General features: G+C 37.4%; 1 protein-coding gene across 7 annotated transcripts in view; it reads left to right on the forward strand.

The window, feature by feature from the left end:
* Window positions 1-19774, forward strand: part of ENAH (ENAH actin regulator) — a 98938-nt gene that overhangs the window by 60653 nt on the left and 18511 nt on the right. For 2 of the 7 annotated variants that reach the window (XM_074817795.1, XM_074817796.1), the window contains exons 4-6: window positions 1756-1840; window positions 16598-16917; window positions 18820-18930. In XM_074817795.1, the coding sequence (XP_074673896.1) occupies window positions 1756-1840; window positions 16598-16917; window positions 18820-18930 (516 nt within the window). Of the gene's footprint in view, window positions 1-1755; window positions 1841-5455; window positions 5566-16597; window positions 16918-18129; window positions 18931-19774 lie in introns of those variants that run through there. The other 5 variants (XM_074817792.1, XM_074817793.1, XM_074817797.1 and 2 more) reach the window with 3 other exon arrangements.

The following is a 19774-nucleotide window of genomic DNA, read 5'->3' on the forward strand; positions in this document are numbered from 1 at the left end:
CAGCAGCAAAGCTGCTGCCGGATTGTGTCTACTTCTAGGAGTCCATGAAAGGCTGCAGCATGGTGCAGACAGCAAATAGCCTGGCTGCTTGGGAGCTGTGGTCATGGCTTAACGGGTGTAAAAGCCTCCCACCTGTCACACAGGGGAGATGACAGAGGAGGACATGTAACTTTGGAAGTTTTAAAGCAGTAAAGTTTTCCAGATGACCTATATGACAGATGCTTCTACTTACTGACAACTTAATAATTAATGATCATTGCAATTAAGTCTTTTGCATTAAAAATAATATAGATTTATATCTGTGGGTATCTCTTGGGGATACTCCAAGCAAAAATAGTACATCCTCACGTACTTGGGTATGAGGTCCTAATGCCTGCTGAAAAGAAGACATAAAGAAGACACAACCTCAGTAGTACATTTCCTGCTTTTACTTTTTAGAAGTAAGTTCTTACATTACTTTTTAACCGTAGGGTAGAGTAGATAGTATATACTTCTATAATTTTCAGGATTTGTTGTCTTTATGACCACAGTGGAAACAACACGATGCTGTTTTAAGTAAATGAGCCTTTTTATATAACCTTTAAATAGAGCACTTATTTGCTGAGTGTGAGGCAGGTTGCCTGTCCTTGATGTCTCAGTATGTCATGCATGGTCTCTTCATGTTTTTGGATGACTTTCACAAGTTCAGATGGCAAACAAATTTTACATTTTGATATTTGAGATGGCGGAGATCTCATTACAACTCCTTCACTCTGACCAGTTTGGTGGAATCTCAGCAAGAAATTAGAGTTTTGCTTTGGGGCCTTTTCAGAACTTGATACATTTTTATTGTTTTTAATGCTGCTTGCTTATAAATTCTATAATCTTAAGTGTAGCTGTAGACTAAATAATTTCCTGATTTAATGCCCATTTTTACAGAAACAATGCACTCATGATCTACTGTATTCCATTCCACACTTCTTCATCCTTCACTTCTGTTAATTCTTTGTAAATAACCTTGTGCTGTAAATACATTTGTGAGGAAAATGTAAAAGACTCTTTGTTTTTAGAAGAAAGATCTAACATGTACAATTATTTTTAAAAATGTACGATTCGAAATTGCCCATTGGTAAAAGTTGAAGATGAATTTGCATGTCCTTCTCTTGCATTTCTTATGCTTAGCAGAATGCACGGTTTGTACATTCATTACATGCCTCTGTTCCTTTGGACACAACACTTACCTATCCAAAAAGGGTCTTTGATCCAAGTTGCCGCTCTAAAATCTGAATTAATTTTGGTGTGACCTGTAGAAACATACCTTATCTTCCTTCTCTTGATATGGTGATAAGCTTCTGATGTTTTTTTCTCCTGTTCTTTCCCCCCCTCCCCCCTATTTCCAGTGTTCTATTTAGGTGAGTGTTTTAATTTTTTGAGCCTTTTCTGTTGCTCCAAGAGTACTTGTTCACTGTTTTAAGAAAGTCTCAGACTTGGAGTGCTTTTCAAAGCTTTTGTCAAGTTCCATCATATATTAAATTTATTTTGCATTTCTGTGAAACCTTTTCATCCATGTGAAATAAATCCATTCTGTAAATATGTAAGGTAACATTTGTTGCAGTTTTGATTTGCTGTATTATGTTGTTGAGCTTGTTTGGCTTAAAAAGCAGAAGTAAACAGTTCTTAAAATGTCACGTGATGGCTGGCCTTTTTCCTTGATTTTATGCTTTTTTGCATAGTAAAAGTTCAAATCATTAATTTATGGTCTGTCTTCGCTTTTAGGTCCTACATTGCCTCGACAGAATTCACAGCTTCCCTCTCAAGTACAAAATGGTCCATCACAAGAAGAATTGGAAATCCAGAGAAGGTATGGTAATATAAGTGAACAGGTATTCAGTTAAAGAATGTAGTAACTCCTCACTAATGATGGAAAATTAAATGTCAGGGACTTACAACTACTCTCTTGCATTAGGACAGCGTTTGTATGCGTACAGTTTTCAGTAGTGTGGTTTTCCTTTGTAAAAACTTTGATTATACCTAAATCCCTTGTTCGTGACCTCCACCCATTCAAACAATGTAATTGCTATTGGTCTGTCATGAAGGAGTTGAAGATCAGATGGGAAGTCTTGGAAGATTTCACTGCTGTCATTTTTCCACCAGACTAAGTTATTTTCCAGTGACTGTTGTGTCTTCAGTTTTTGACACATGCTTATAAAGAAGAAAGCAACAAGCAAGGAAGGAAGTTTTAACCTTTAGAAGTAGAGAATTAAAATCATGATGGAGAACAGCAATTTTTCTTCTTGAATATGGATGCACTAGATCAAAATGTTGTACTGGAAAGCTTGTTTGTCTTTATAGTATTAGTTCTTTAGCAAAGAAACCTTAATTTTCTGCTTTTAATGTATAAATTTATATAACCTTTAGTAGTTTAACTTTCAGCTGTAGCAATATTGGTTGTGTCTGTGCTGCCTTCAGGGAGTAGTCCGTGTTCCCCTGAACTGTTGGCACTCCTCCAAGCTAAACTGTTCTCTTCAATGTGAAGCCACTGTACCCTGTGCCATGCCCTGTGGGATATTTTTGAGACCTGTAGCATTTTTAATATACAGGGTTTTTTTCAGTTCCTTTTAATAATTGCTATGTATCAATCATGTGCCCAAGTTCTGGGAACAAACTTTCTAGTTGCCATATTCCTGCTTTTGCATGGCAATAGGGGTTAGTGCTGTAGGTTGAGTGTCTGGGATATGGGTATATGAAATGGCAAGGTCTTCTAGGATAGTGCTATCAGACTGTGTTAAGTGAACACAGCAAGACCTTGGACTGTCTCAAGCGTACTGCCTGTGGTGCAATCCTGGATTATTTTACCATCAAAGTACTCCCAGGAGATTAGCTGTTCTCTTCCAGTAGGGATGCTGGGAGCGATTTGGGTCACATGCAGTACAGATGCAGGGAACAGGATCCTTGAATAAATAAAGTGGTCCAGATTCTTGGTGTAAATGCACTTAATAGCTTTCAGTGGTAACTGGAAAAATATTTTAACATGTTGGGTCTAATTGGCATTGAATTTTTTTCTATTTTGATATTTTGCATTTAGTTTGTTTATGAAAAGGTGAGCAGAACCAGATGGCTAATTTGGGAATAATTCATATTACAGATTTGATAAACTAGCTATATGTGTTGAACAAAGTTTTGACATCAAAATTGGTCATACTTGTCTGTCTCTTTTCTGCAGTATGTTCTTAAATCTGAGCAAGGATCTCTTAATCTGAAAGTTCCCTTGTTTAAAAACAAATAGCAAGAAGCTCATTACAAATCTGTCTGTTTGATGTATTTACGTGCAAGTCTGCTGTCATGATAAAGGTCTTTTATGTCACTTCTTTTGACAGACTTTTCAAAAGCTTTTTTCTTCTGACATTTTTTTTCTGTTCTATGGTAGTGTCTTTTAATATTTTTTATTTCCCATCTGTTCCTTTAGAAGGCTGTATTAATTGAAATTTATAATGCTGAAATACTTTTCAGAGAAGTATTGTGGATAGGTGTCTCTTCAGAGAACAGTGCTGCCCCATATTAAGAGCTCTGGAAGACTTGAAATTTTTTCTGTGTAAAGAACATATTATCAGATGGCATTCTTATGGCTTCACTTTCTCATTTGATCGGTGTGCTCTACTTGTTTTCATCTAATATAATGTCCTCTTTGAAGTCTGCTTCTGGTTTTGATTTGTTTTTCCCCTAAAAAAGAATAGAGAACTGGAATGAGTGTTTACTCATGTTGCTAGCTAGATTTGTCTGTGGAAAGACTATTGCCATGGTGTCGTTAAGCCTAAGAAGAGCATGTAATTTTGTTAAAACATTCACAAATACTTCTCCAGTCTCTTTACTACTGTAACTACATGGTTATAATACAGTTCAATTAACTCTAAGCTAGAACTTCTCTTAGGTAATAACTGTCTTTCAGCTTTCAGACTGTAATAACAATAGTCTTACTATGTAATGTGAAGAGTAGTAAATAGTTGGGAAGGAAGGGTTTAGGTATTACTTTTAACATACCTACAAGTGACATTTCCAGTCTCAGTAAAGGGTAAAGGCAGCGTGGGCAGAATTGAATTCTGTAGGGAGCAGTAACACTACAGGGAATGCAAGAGAAGGGAATAAATGTTACTGTGTAGGAAGGAACATGGGGTTTGTGATGGATCAGTAGAAAGGCAGGCTTTGCTAAGTCTGTTGCTCGTGAAATGTGTGTCTGTGGAGTGGGGATTTTATTAAAGATTTGGCTTGGTAATGGTTGTCTTTAAGTGCTAGTCTTGCATCCCTCCCCTTAAATGCACCTGGATTCAGTAGTGTTTGACCAACTCCCATGTTAAGTTCAGGAAAATATTTTTTGAAATTATTCTAAGCCTGAGAAAACAATCTGCTTACATAAAAATTAAATTTGAAAAAGGGACCCTGTGGAGGTTGTCTAGTCCAACCCTCTGCTCAAAGCAGGACTAATTCAAAGTTAAATTATGTGGCTTGTAGCTTCAGGGTTTTCCTAGGCACAAATAGAAACATTTCCTCAGAAATGTTTTGCCAAAGGAGTGACTGGTGAAGAATGGCATATTAAAGAGAGCTTTGCAACTGATCCTGATGTTTTCCTTCACTTTTATAACCAGTGTTCAAGAATCTTGGGGAAATTGGGAACTGAAGAATTAAACTAGATCATTGCCAACAGAACTGTATTATTTTGGTTCAAAGATTTTTCTTTTATTTTAGAAGGGATTTAGATGCCTTACATTTTAAGTGCTGAAGTAGTAATATGACTTTGATTATTTTGCTGCAGAGCTTGTTACTTGAATATTTGCATTGTTTACTGTGCAGTGATGCCAATTTGTGAAGCCACTAGGGCCAGATGTGCCATCTAAAACACTGAGGTTTTTATGAGGCCAAGATTACACATGAGGTGGTCAATGAAATAATTTTGTCTGATGAACTGATAACTTTGTTACTGTCTTTGAAGAAGCCTTAACACATGGTGTATGCTTTCCCTGTTAGGATGTACTTGAAGATAACTGTAACTTTCCTTAACTTGCACTCATTTGAGTACAGTAATAACAAGCTTTAAAACACTCCAGCTTTCATTTTTGAACCTCAGAAATGAAGGAATTTTTGTTACATAGGTTATTTTTCATTTTGTCAAAGAGGTAGTCAGGCAGTGTTTATATATTCCACTGATTGTTTGATAACATGCCAACTTCAGTTGACATATGTATTTGTTAATAACTTCAGAGTTACTTAATGTCAAATATCATTTTAAAATATAAGATTAGTTCACAGCATGCCTGTGTGCGCTACTTGTGCATGTAAATTTACCTTCTATTCCAGCCATGATAAATATATTGTCAGGACTATGAGTCACTGAGTTGGTATCTAATATGACACTTGGGAATTTAATGAGTTAATGTTTATAAATAGCTTCAAAATCATCACTGCTTCATAAATAAAGAGACCAGGAACACCAGAAACAGAGAAAGTGTGTAGACTGTAAGGAATAATGAAGGTATACAAGCCGCCTGTTGTCCTTCAGGGACGTAATGGACCAAAACTTGACAGACTGCTGTCGTAAGTACTCAAAAATATTAGAAGTTTGCAAAAATGCAGCAGTGTAATATTAGGAGGTTTTGTAATTGTTAAGTACTTCAAATTTGCTTACAGTTTTAGTTTATGTCATGGATTGGGGTGATACTGTTAAAGAAAACTTGGGGTGTGACTGTGCTAGAAAGTGGTATTGATACGGTGTGATTTTCGTAACATCTTTTGGAAGGCTTCTTTTAGATAGGGCAAGTTCAGAGGCTGACAAGGGTAGCAGTTTCTTATTTACTGATAGACTTAAAGGAATGCTTTTCATTTTACAGATTAAAAATTTCTGAGATTTTGCTAATCTTAATTTTTAACTATGGTAAAAGAACTTATATTTTTTTCCCCTCTAAATTAGTAATTATTACATATATAACTCCTGAGTTGTTTTGAAAATGTGTGGAAATACTGAAAGAAAAAGACTGCATTCCACTATTCAGTAGCAATGTAGCTGTAATGATTTAAAGGAAGGAAAGTTTGCCTGTCACTTTCTGTCCCTGGTAGCCTGGTTTCTACTGATTTCCCACAACCTTTCCCTAGTTAGTGGCTGGATGTACTGTCTCCATTTTTCCTTTGCTTTTGAAATTGTGCCATTTATCCAACAGCTTATTTTGAGGAAGTAGTATTTCTTTAAAGGCATATGGATTGATTAGATAATAACTAAGCAAACAGTTTTAATCTGAGCTAGGCATATGAATATGGTATAGTATTGGCTTTTTGGTTTAGGGTATAAGAGTGGTCAGTAGAATACTGTCATATGATTGTATTGTGTTCTGTGCATGTTACAAAATCTGCATGAAGTTTGCATTCCAGAGACGTGATTTAGATGGAATCAAAGGGGTGTTTTAATGCCTGAGCTAAGGGTTTCCAGCAGATCAGTTACATCAGTGTAAACTTTTCAAGTTGAGCTTGATGAGGTAGTTTCATGGGACACCTTGCAGTCGTTTGGGAAGACTCATCAGTCAGTGTTGTTTCTCATCCTAAAGACTTAGGTTTTTTTTCTTGTCATCAAAGTTTCTGGAAAACAGAGTTCTGGTACAACAATGACTTTTTTTTTTCCCCTCTAATTTTCTCTCCATTCAGTTTCACAGTAAAGTTTTCCTTAGTTCTGTCAAGTCAAGCTTTCAAAAACTTAATAACTGGTTTTATGGAGAGGTAATAGGTGCTGTCTGGTTACAGTACTGAATAGCTGTGGATGTTGGGTAACATTGACGTGTTTAGCAGACTGAGAAGAACACTCTTCTATTAAGCAGTCTTTTGACTACGTTTGCAAAATTGCTGCCTTAATTGCTGCAATTGAATATGGATGTTGCTTGAAGGATGGTTCTGACAAGTATCTTAGTTAAAACTTTTTTAAATGCCTCTTTCAAATCTTACTCTTTCTGCAAAATTTTCAGTTCTGTGGTTTTTTTCTGTTTAATGCAAAACCTGAAACTGGGATTAGAAACCATTCTACATTTTTCCAGATTTTTGGTTATTGTGGTTCCTTTTTATGGAATTAGTTCTCTCTTGACCATACTCACCAGAATATACCACTCAGAGGGAGTTGCCAATGAAAGTAGATTTCTCCGCTACTGAAATTTATATATTTTATGTTATGTGCACAGATGACTTCTTGTGATCTGGCTTCTGCCAGAAAAGTTCAAATGTTCTGTCAGTTTACATAATATATTGAAAAGATCAAGGTGAGGAAAACTAGGCTTGATGAGGTTTGATCAAAGAGCATTAATAGATCCCTTTGTCTATTAGAATACCTGTATCTAGTAACTTTCAGGTTTATAGTTGCCTCTTTATGTCTTTATCGTGGTGGCTGGTTACTAGTTTTTGCTTGACTGATAAAATCTTAGTGTATTTTCTTATTTCCAACTAATGCGGTTTGAGCTGATAACATAAAAGCTTGTTGTTAAACCATGAATCTCTTTTGATCAAGGAAATGAAAGCCTGTTAGTTTGACTTTGGTAATGTGAAAAGCATTAGAACTACTTTTGAAGAAAAGAATAATTAACCAGATAAAACACAGCACAGCAAACTGTACCCAGATAAGCCACAGAAAGGCTGTTCATACAGCGTTCCTGGGCTTTAGTAAAGAATTTGACAGATACCAAGAGGGAATTTCCTAGTTAAGGTGGAAGAGAGGAGGTTTGCCGTGGAAGTGTGAGAAGCATAAAAACAGGCAGTTCCTCCTGTATCAATGGGACTGGGAACAGTCAAATTTTATTTGGTGTTCTGCTGAACAGAGCAAGTCCTTGCTGCTCGTGTGAGTTGAGATACATGAGTACAAAGGAGAACAGGAGTTGGATGATGTTGTAGATTTTGATGCTCAAAATGGAATGAGAAATAATACATAGCAGGTATCCCGTTTTTAGACATTTTTAGGTAGAAGAAACACCAACCTGTAGACCAAATACTAGTGTTCAGGATGTCTTAATACTGGTGTACGGGGAAAATTGACAGTGTTAAGTGCAATGGTGATCAATCAGGGGAAGGCTGTTTGAACATTGGAAATCTTTCTAATGACCTCTAGATTTGCTTAGTGTTTCAAAATCATGATGCACATAGTCAATTAAATGCCTTTATAATTTTGCATTAAATTAGGAGTAAAGTGTTCTTTGATACAAATTAAAAAAAAAAGACATAATCTGAAACAGTCTCACCTTTCACTACTGTTTAAAGAAGTAGAGGTCCACCACTGTTGAAACTGGAAGTAATTGTCAGTTCCAGAGCATATACATAAACTCACTTCACAAACCTCTTGCCTTTGAACAGTCAAACTTTACAGATCTTCTAAGTGTCTGTTTCTTGCTCGTTTTTATCAAGTTCAAGAGAAACGATGTGCAGTATGCTCAGGTAGAAGCAGTCTGGACTGTCTAGCACTTGAAAAAAAGTGAACTTGATAACAGCTTTAGTGAGAGCATATAGCAAGAGTTCAGCTTAGATGATGCAAGGTGAAGTTCATGCAACTGAGAGCGCTTAGGAAGTTGCAAAGAGGTTAAATATTAATTGCTTCTGCTGAGATTTTGTTACTGGTGCACCAAGTGTACTCTTTATTCATGAAGATTCTCAGTCTCAGTGGAAGCTGCCTGTGTTTGATGGAAATTTGCAATCTGTATTGACATGGTTTAGACTATTATTTTCTCTTTGTAAGTGAATTATGAAATGTGGTGTGTGTTCATTCCATGGTACATAAGCATTAATGTGTAGGCCTTGAGATACGTATTCAGCAGGTTTACGTGACCATATAGGAGAGTGAGTTCTGTGGTAAATGCTGAATTTTGGAATGATGAATAAATATTTAATATTAAAGATGGAAGAGCAAGTTTAAGGTTGACATTAATTTTTTATTATTCACATAAGTTCCTGGAAATTTGAATGGCCATAGCAGAGTCAACTTTTCCTTTTCTGAACTTGTGCAGATGATCAGCGGATTAAAACTCAAAACTAGCAGCTAAGTTCAAAATAATCAACATGTTAAAGCACTTCTTTCCCTCTAAACGGTTTTAACAGTGATAAAATAGGTTGGCTGTATCTAAATTGATGTCCATAGAGTGCGTGCGGTTCCTTGCAGTCTCAGGGTAGCTGCGCTTTTGTAGATGACAACATGCTTCAGGTGGAGCTGAGGTCACTCTGCATCTGGTGCTGGCGCCTCTAGTTCGGCTATACATTGTGTAGCCTGTTAGCAGCCAGCTGCTCTGTTTGTTGCAGTGACTCAGTGGTGGGAGGAGGAGAGCCATCATGCGAGATGTATTCTAGTAAGCAGTGACTGTTGGATTAGATAATGCTATCTGTGCCCACATGCTGGGGCTTTCAGCATTTTAGAATAAACCCCCAAACATTACTGTCTTGTTTATTGCTCCGTAGATTGAGGCAGGGTTAGAGGAGCTGATGCAAGGGCTCAGAGCAACCCTGAAAGCTGAGGCACACTGACACTCCAGGACTGGAATACTACAGTCATTTTCTCATAGCGATAGTCATTGCAATGCAACTTTCTAAATTGGTGAACATATTTTAACAGTTAAACATATTTCAATATTTATTTAATTGGTAGACGTAAGTTTAATGGCCAGATCAACAACACGGTTTGAAGAACTCCATTGGATTGATGAATCCAGGTTTAATTATAGTTGGTATTTTACACTTACCTCTAGAACTTTGACACAGCAGCATTACTCCTAAATTTCTTGTTTGTGTTGGGCTATAAAACCTAAAAAAACCGCAGTAGTGAAGCACAGAATGAAAGACACATACATTCTTGAATACTTTTGTGTAATCACATTTGGTTTCTTATACAGAATGTCTTAATGGTAACTTTCAGAATAGTTAGTGCAGAATATATTACTGCAATGTTTTGAGCTAGCAATAGTCTAGCAACCTTCGTGTTGCCTTCTGGGTGTCATCCTGGTGTCTGTCTTCTGCCATGCCATGTTTGTTTGTTTTAGAATAGGTAACAGCACAAGCAAGAAACTATTTTTCAAAAAAAGCAAAAAACACTGTGTGGCACACAGACCTGAAAATCTCCTCTCAAGAGAATCTGTTTTATGATTTTTTTAATTCCATGTTATTTTTTGGTGGCTCAAGTGATGGTTTTTGATGCCCTCTTTCAATATACTCATATTATTAGTGATTTTTTTTCCTCATCCTCCTTGATGTTGTACCTTTAAGCAGACAAAGCAGGGCTAGTATTCCTATTGATCTTTGAGTGATTTGATGCCCTGCTTTGACTCCCAAGTTTTTCAGGCAAGGAAGAATGGAGTATGAAATTGGTGAGTGCATAAATGATGACTAACAGCTGTTAAATAGTATGTATTATCTCTCTGCAGCTGACCTCTTCGCTCAGTGCAGCAATTACTTCAGTCAGGTCTGTTCCTCAAGATATTTTGTTTTCTGCAGGCTTTGTCTTGGATCTTTGTGTTCTACAGTGAGTTTTAAAATTAAATACTTCAAACCAGTTTCTGTTCATCTTGGAATGTCTGTCAGCTCAGTGCCTGTTGAATTTGGATGTGATACAAAGATGCTTTTGTCTGTACTGTTCATGGAATAGCTCTCTTTTTAATGTATCTGGCTTCGTGACAAGAAGCCTTTCAGGTTTGTGGCTGAATTCTGCTACTCAGGTTGATATATGGTCTTCTCGGTGCAGTTTCCTATCATCTTTTTAGGAAAAAAATTAATGGCTTGATCTTACATCCAAGAGCAAAACAAGCCAGTGTTAGAATCCTGAAGATTTATGTCAACGTACAGAAAAACTTCCACTTGAGGAAGCAAGGTGACCTGCCAGAGCAGACAGCTATTCACTTTCACAAACTGTTTTAGCAATGGATTTGTTGCTTGTAGGTTTTTTTCTCTAGGTGCCCTTGTGACAGCAGCTCTGTTTTTTGACACAATGAGAGTTGCTTAATGTTGAGACATACTTTTTCTGGTGCAAGGACAGTCTTTCCACAAACTGAGACATTTGCAGTAACTCTTCTGCAGATGACCAAGATACAGGCTTAAATGTGAAAAGTGTTCCAGGAAAGGACAGGTTCTTTCCTGGATCTTAAAGTCTGTTCTGACACAGAATATTGTTTTACCAGTAAACATTGAAGTTTCTTGATCTAGTTGAGATATTTGTCTTCTCTTCAACCCATGTGGTAATGGCCATATTTTAAGATAAATGATTGAGGTTTCAATTCTTTTGACTATTTTGAAGTCTTTAGCAAAAGGACCAGAGGATCTCTGTCAGTCTTTCGTTTACCTCCAGGACAAGCACTTATTCCCCCACCCCTCCAGAAAATACAGATCTAAAAGTAGTGTGTGGTATTAATTTGGGATGGCTTCCTCGTTGCATAGCTGATCATCACACACACTAGTTGTTGAATGTAGTGGTTACTTGCTAAAGACATAATAGAAAATGATCTTGGTGTATATGTGGTATTGGCTCTTTTCATATAAAATCAAGAACTGAAACAGTAGCACTTCTTAACTGTTACTCCCTTTCAGGATCTGATTCAGAACAAGCTAGGAAGGCTTTCTGTGTACCTGGATAAATGAACTGCAATTCTGTTTTGCAGTTGTCATGTAGGAGAAATTCTAAACACTTTCACTATCACAGAACGTGGTTTTTTTTCAGCAGGGATGCAACAGTGTGTACTTAACTATGCTTATTGCATTGTTCTCCTTGTGTTATTTCAAGAACGTAGCCATGCTCCTGATTCTTGGCTGCCCAAAGAACTGTACAGTTTTATAGCAGTCTCAGACATCAGTGAAAATTAGCTCTTAGATTCTAGTAATTCACACTTTTAAAATAATTAGAATCACTTTGCCTTGGCATAATAAGCATTTCAGTATAAGATAGTTTTCTGGGACATTTTTAGTACCTCTCTAGATTTTTCAAAAGTTGTCCTGGTAGCTAGATGCTCTGCTTTCTAAGGCTGAAGGATTTTCATGTATTGCTTTCACTATGTTCTTGAACGTTCCTGTGCTTTGGAACTACTAAAGTCTTGATGTTTCAGAAATGCTTTAATTCATGTGTAATCTTCATAATCTACTAACATTTTTGCATAATATAATTTTGATCTCTGACAAAATTTTAAAATAAAGTTACATTATCTATGCTATCTAAACAAAACCAGGGGGATTTAATGCAAACGGATTTATTATCTTTTTTTTTAAATAAGGAAAATGAGTTCTTAATCTTTTTAAACTACAACTGTAACATTTGTTAAGCTATAGTTCGTTCTTAGTTTATGAAATTCATCCTTGCTCATTAAGTTGTGTTAAAGCAACTTGATTGCATTACTGACATACTGATCTTTTGACCTGTGCCACTTTTGGTTTTCTATTTGAAAGACTTATTACATTTGTTAAAATGACTGTAAAAATGTGGTGGGTTGGGGCTGTGTGTGTGTTAGATTTGTTTGTTTTTTCTTTTCCTTGTTGACAAAGGGATGTGTCAGCAATATATAATGAGAATAAACTTAAAGTTATTCTGAATGATGGTGTATTTCACCTCACATATCTTACTGCATGAAAATTTTATGTAAGATAAGAAATGTTTGGAAAGTATTTTGCTGCCCTCTCTTGGTAGAGCGTTTGTATCATAAGCAAACTGCTCAACTTGTTCATAGTTTTTATTTGTATGTTTCCAAAAATTCTGTTTTTATTCCTTTATTTCCTGAAAAAATAGAAAATGAGGATTCTTTTACAAAAATAATGTTAAATACTGAATCATTCAATATTTATTTAATAATGAGGACTTTTTTTATTCAGGTACTGTGTAGATGAAAGTGGTTATCTCACTGCCTTTTATCCGTATCTTGGTAGACAGCCAATCCAGTTTGGTAGTGTTGATCACTGACTGAAATATTTTTTGCTTCATATGAAGTTTAGTTTAAGTGTACTTAGGTACATTTTGTTATGACACGTGGACATTGTGTGTCTTTATAGCTCTCTGAAGAGGAGAAAAATCCCAGGTAAGCTTCAGGAAAGTGTTAACACACTTTAGAACTGGTCAATCCCAAAAGTTTGATTTAGGCATACATCTTACACTTTAACTAAAATTGCATGTAATTACATGCTCTATAGAGACAGAGTATACATTCATATACACTCCCACCCCCAACCCCCCCCTGTATATAGTACGTACACATACACACATGTGCACTTACCCCTCTCAATAGTTAGAATAGGTTTAAGTAAAACCTTTCTGGGCCGGGGCAAACACCCTGGAATACTTCCCTCTGCTACTCTCCCATCCTCTAGGCATTTTTGATTCAAGAGCTTCTTGTGCATGATACAGTTTCTGTTTTCTAAATGACCTCCCATGGTTTGGTTTTTTGTGTTGTGGATTTTGTATTTGGTTGTTGGTTGTTTTTCCTTCTTTTTCTTTTCCCCTGAGGGCTTTTTCCTACTTTTTGAATCACTCTGGCAAGGAGTTCCGTAGCTCATCTGCCTGATATGCAGAGGTGTTCTTTTCTTTTGAACTTTGCTCTTATTAGTAGCATCAAATTTTTCATCCCAGCTGTTGTATTAGGATGTCCTCATCACTCAGGATTTTATAGACCTCCAGTTGTGTTTTCCAGAATGCAGAATTCCAGCTTTTTTAGTTATTTTTTAAATGGAAACTGTTTGTTACATTTGATCATGGTATTGCTGCTCTTTGAACCTTTTCAGTTCTGATGTTTTGTCCCTTTTGAGGTGGAAACAGAGATGCAGGGTTTGTGAAACAGGGTGATGGTATTCTCTATTCTGCTCTGTAATCCCTTCCTAATGTGTAGCATCTGGTTTATGTTTTTGAACCAAACACATCAATGAATGGATGTTGTCATAGAACTGTCTGTTGTAACCCTAATATCTCACTCCTGAGTCAGTAGTCAACATGAAGTCCATCATTTTATGTATGAATTTAGCAGATTTCCCCTCTCACCTGCATCACTTCAGCTATATCTCAGTTGAGTTGTATTTGCAAATTCTATTGCTCTGTTACTTGAAATTAGAAGATCCATCAGTAGTTCTCCATAATCAGACATCATCCTTGCTATCCTAAATAACTTAATATTAAGAGCTTAGTCAAGAGTACTTTGCTGTTTCTTTTCCAGGTTGCTTATGAAAGTATGAGATGGCACAGCTCTCGGTATGGCTTATTGCAGAACTGCCTCAGTGACGCTGCTCTTATGTGAGCAGTGACCTATATCAAAGTTCTATTTCTGTAAAGAAATGAAGAACTTAAGAAAAAGAAAACTTCAATATCTGACAGCTGCTTCATGTGTTGTTAAACCCAGGGAATTGATACCTTCTAGTTTTATAAACTGAATATAACATGAAATGTTTATAACCTCAAATACCTTATCTACATTTTAGTTTTAGGATTAACAGTGCGTACGTTTCTAGGTAGAATATGCTAATATCTGACAAATGAAAAAGAATGAACAAAGTAAAGCTGCTTTGAAGGCTGGAAATTTTGACTTCGTGCTTCGAATAGCCTTTTAGCTACAAACGTATGTGCATCCACCTCTACTTTACAATAAAATAGCCTAAGATGACCATGCTGAAGTTAGCCATGATGAAAATCCTGCTTTCATCTAGTAACAGATCTTATCCAAGGGAAAAAGAGTGCATAGTAAAACTAGTTTTGTACAATACAGAGCAAGTGAAAATGTAATGCCAAAAAAATATTAATATCTCTTTCATAGCTTAAATTTCTGTGGTTTATATTGTATTCACTTGATATTTTGTAGAAATTCTCTACTGGTTCCAAACATGTATCAGTCAATTACCAGACTTTTTGGTGGACTTCAGAGGCTAAAAATCAAGCATTTAACAAGCTGAGTTGCAGCCCTAATTTCTTAGTGACTGCTATTACAACTTATTATATGGGAGAGCAGGAGCTGAGGGAAGAACTAATACAGGAGCAGGACTATTTTGCTGCTTCTGAGGATGTTGGGTAGCAAGTTCAGTAGGGAAAAGTCCTTTTGCTGTACATAACTGGAACTTAATTGCTTATAGCAATAATGAAACTTCAATTTTTATCAGGTTTTTTGTTTTTAAAGGAAAAACATTGGTCTGAAAGAGGATGGGCTTCAGTAATAACAGTGAATGGGCTGGGGTTTCCAGTTCTGACAATATTTCCTGGGCATGAATAGGAGTGAAATAGCTGAAGTTCCCTTCATTTTCAGACTTCAATTTTATATGGCTCTAAGCATATAGTATAGAATTACCAATGACCTTTCCAAATAAGATTTCCCAGTGGCAATCTATGGAAAACACATATCTAGTAGCTTAAGGTGTCAAAATTCAGGTCTCCTTTTTTGCTTTATAGTTAAAAGCTGTCTGTGCTTTGTATTCGTTGACAAGCTATCTTCATTTCACATCTGAAGCATGGCAGAAGAAAAATGGCTGTGTGCTTCATATATAAGCTTTTATTTTTAAATGTCATGATTTAAAAAAAAAAATTCAAATAGAGGACAATAACTAACAACACTTTCAGTGATATATACTGACAGGAACATACTGGCCACAGCTTTGAGGAGGATGTGCCTAACTTTTTGTTTTAGTAGTGAGTTCCCCCAAGAGATGAAGGTTTGAAAATCATAAAGCTATATTTTAGCCAACTAGAAACATGTATCTTTTAAAAAATATAATTTAAAGAAAACCCTAAAGAAAATATAAAACATGTTGAGGGGAAAAAAAGCAAAAGGATTGTTTACAGCTTTTCCCACTGTATTTTTGCAGGAAAGTCCTTTCTTTCAGCCAGCCTGGTGGCTTTGGCAGCAAATTTTGCATGATTCCTTCTTACCCTTAGGAAGTTCTTTATATTTCCTCTGCCTGGCTTTTACTTGTTTTCCTCCTCTCCATGTCTTCCCCCTCTCTGCTTTCCTGGAAACCCTGCCAGCTCCCTGCAGTGTTCCCTTGGCTGCTGCACCCTGGATTTTTTTTTCTGACCATGTCAAGTTTTCCCCTGCCTTCAGAGTGTTCTTGACTTGATGCTGGTTAAGTTGTGTGTGTGCGTGTAGTATTATGCAAGTGGAGAGGGACATTTGTACATTTTGATGCGTCTGTAAAATGTGGATAAATACTGGTTGAGTAGTTTATCTGAAAAATGTAATTTGTTTGCGGGTGGGTTTTTTAATGAGTATTTGTGTTACTGCTATTTCACTGTACTTTTATTCACTGCTTTGAGTATAAAATACCGTGCAAAGAACAAATGTAACTCCATATCCCAAACTGGGAAGATTGTATCAGTTAGTAAATTATCAGCAGCAGCTTTCTGTTCTTACCTCTTGAAAGCTGTCTGTCGGAGTGTTAAATTAGTTAAGAGGAAATTGGATATATGATTATTTTTACTGTAAATATAATAAAACTATTATCCAGCTCAGAAAAATAACATGTAGAATTAAGAATTTTATGTAGGTACAAATGCTGTGCTTTTGTTCTTGCTGGAGCAAAGATTATTGATTAGTTTGTCTCTTCTTGTCCTCTAACAGTTGCTTGATATTTTTGGTATTCACTTTGCAGCTTAGTCTTTTTCCTTTTTTCATGATTGTAGACAGTTGCAAGAGCAACAGAGGCAGAAGGAGCTGGAACGGGAGAGGCTGGATCGTGAACGAATGGAACGGGAGAGGCTGGAGAGAGAGAGGCTAGAAAGGGAAAGACTTGAAAGAGAGCGCCTAGAACAGGAACAACTGGAGAGAGAACGGCAAGAAAGGGAACGGCAAGAGCGTCTAGAAAGGGAGAGACAAGAGAAGGAGAGGCAGGATCGAGAAAGACTTGAACGACTTGAACGGGAAAGGCAAGAAAGAGAACGGCAAGAACAGTTGGAAAGGGAACAATTGGAATGGGAAAGAGAGAGAAGAATTTCAAATGCTGGTAAGAATTTCAAAACTGAGTGTGTTCGATTACCAGACTACTCTTTATGTTTTTGGGTGATGGAGCGGGAGAGAAGCAACAAAGGGCAGTGAGTACAGTTGTGTAACAACAGTCAGTATTTCAGGTTTCTATTTGCTGGAATTGCTTCCTTTTTATGGCAAGAAGTCCAAGAGCTTTGACTTTCCTGTCATAATTTTCCATTAACTCTGAAATAAATTTTTTTTTGCTCTATTTGCTCACTCTGTTGCCATACTCTTGATTGCTTGAAGAACGTGAATCATATTGGGCACCTCCAACATTGCTTAAAATACGATGAGTTAAAATTTCCAAATACCTTATCATTGTTTGCTCTATTCAACAAGATGTATTCTCAATACATATTTTGGAAAAAGAACACCTAAAGATATCAGGTTGAGTGTGTTACTGTAGAAGGTATGTACCTATATAAGGCAAAGTAGAAGTGCGAGAAAGGCCTTTCAGTATGAAGTCTTGCTTAATTTATCATTGTAGTAACGTTTTAGTGAAATGTGTTATATGTATTTGTAGATAACATAATGCGCTGTCTGCAGAAATGTATCCAGTGATAACTGAAAGCTCTCTCATTTTGGTAATATAATGGAACATTAGTCGAGCACTTGGTTGTTCTTTAGTAACAAACTCAATTTACATAAGCCAGGTCATGGTGAAAGTCAAGGAATACTATGTAAGAGCTAGTCATTTTGAAGGAGAGGATTTTTTTGGTAGTTTTATTCCCAGTAATTTCAAGTTTGCGATGGAGCTTTTTCTGGGGAAGAGAAAGATGATACTTGCTGCCTATGGTTTGAGTTTTGTTAGTGGAGTTGTAACGAATGTTAAGATCACTACACTTGCTTGCAGTTTGCAACCAAACAAGAAGATAAAAGCTGATAAGGCTGATTAATCAACCCTATATCTAATCCATCTCACAGATGGGATTTGAGAAAACTTACTCTAGAATGTACTTGTGAATTCAAATGTTGGCACAAAAATACTTGGTAAAATTTAAAAGCAGCTGTTGATAATATGTAAAACTTTCCTAACAGTATTTTCACTTGTGCCTAATCCTCTGGTACTAACTGTAGTCTACGTTTATACATTTTGTTTGAATGCTGGTTTTGTTGCTTCATTAGCTCCCTTTTTCTCTTTCTCCTTTTTTTATCCTGCCTTTGCTGCTGCTTTCCATCTTCTGTCCAGCTCCATCTTTCGACAACTCCCCGTATAGCACTCCACTTCCTGAATACTCCAGTTGCCAGCCTCCTTCAGCACCTCCTCCATCATATGCAAAAGCAGTCTCAGCACCAATGTCAGAGGCCACACCGGAGTACGCTGTAGTGACTTCTGCACCACCGACTTCCACTCCCCCTACACCGCCTCTAAGGCACTCTGCATCACGTTTTGCTACATCTTTAGGCTCAGCTTTCCACCCTGTTCTCCCCCATTATGCTACGGTTCCTCGTCCGCTGAATAAAAGTTCTCGGCCCCCTTCTCCTGTCAATGCCCCAGCGACTTTGCCTCCAAATACAAAGCCTGTTGCCTGGTCTGCGCCCAGTTTTGCCCCCCTTCCGCCATCTCCTCCAGTCATGATAAGCAGTCCACCAGGCAAAGCTACCGGTCCGAGACCAGTCCTCCCAGTGTCGGCTTCTAATCCAGTGACCCAAATGTCCACGTCTCCCACAGCTCCTAACGGGCTTCCTGAAAACCTGGCTTATCCGGTTCCTTCACCTTCTACCTCAGGTCCAACTCCGCCTCCGCCACCTCCTCCCCCCCCACTGCCTTCCTTTCCGCCTCTGTCACTCTCTGGACCTCAAGCTTCTCCTTCTCCCAACTCCCCGAATGCCTCGACTCCCTCATCCAAGCCTAGTGTTCTCCCTTCTCCCTCTGCAGCTACCCCTGCCTCTGTTGAGAACTCTCTAAACTCTGTGCTGGGAGACTCCTCTGCTTCTGAGCCAGTCTTGCAGGCAGCCTCTCAGCCGATTGAACCTACGACCCAGCAGGGTAAGGCTTTCTGTTATTGCTACTAATGCACTAATCAGGAATGCAGTCAAAACCAATTGGTATCAAAGCCCATAACTGCCCCAAAGAATTAATACAATGCTTCCAAAGTTGCAGTGATCTTAATACCACAACAAAATACCGTTTGGAAAACTGGGGTAAGGGAAACTTTAAAGCTCCGTGGATAAGAGCCGTCATTCTGTGGCCTGTCATAAGTAAAATTCTGGTTTCTTAAGCTCTCACCTGTTGAGAACAGAGCTTGTCAAACACTTGCTTGGTAAACCTTGCACTGTTAGGTTTATTTGGAACATGGTGTTAATAGGCAGCATCATTAGTTTCCTAATGGCAGCCAGCATGGAAGAACGTATGTGTGGCTTTGGACCTTAAGCGAGGAATAATCTGAACCACTTTGATAGTCTGTGTAGTTTCAAATTTAGAAAGTAGTATGTAACATGTACAGCATTTCTTTCTGTACAGTGGTTGTATTTTGATACATGGCTGTATGTGCGCATACCTATCTATTTGGAAAGACAGGTCTTCCTGTGGTATTGTACCACCATAGATAAAAAGACTTTAGAAGAAAAGTTTGGTTAAGCAGGTGACAGTCTTAATGGACACTCTACTGGTATGATAGAAATGTGTTTTACATGGATGTAAATGTCTTTGTTAACCTGAATATTGCTTTTATATTGATTTAATAGATTTAGGTCTTTGTACATAAGTCTGCATAGCTCAGCTAAAGGTGTGGGCAGAGGGGCTCCTGGGGGATGAGCAGACTGTGGTTTCATCAACACAAGCCATGCAGAGTAGATCCTGTTTATACCCTCTTGTCTTAAATGAAGGTGTG

The sequence above is a fragment of the Strix aluco genome, chromosome 3, assembly GCF_031877795.1.
Source record: "Strix aluco isolate bStrAlu1 chromosome 3, bStrAlu1.hap1, whole genome shotgun sequence".
Lineage (NCBI taxonomy): Eukaryota > Metazoa > Chordata > Aves > Strigiformes > Strigidae > Strix > Strix aluco.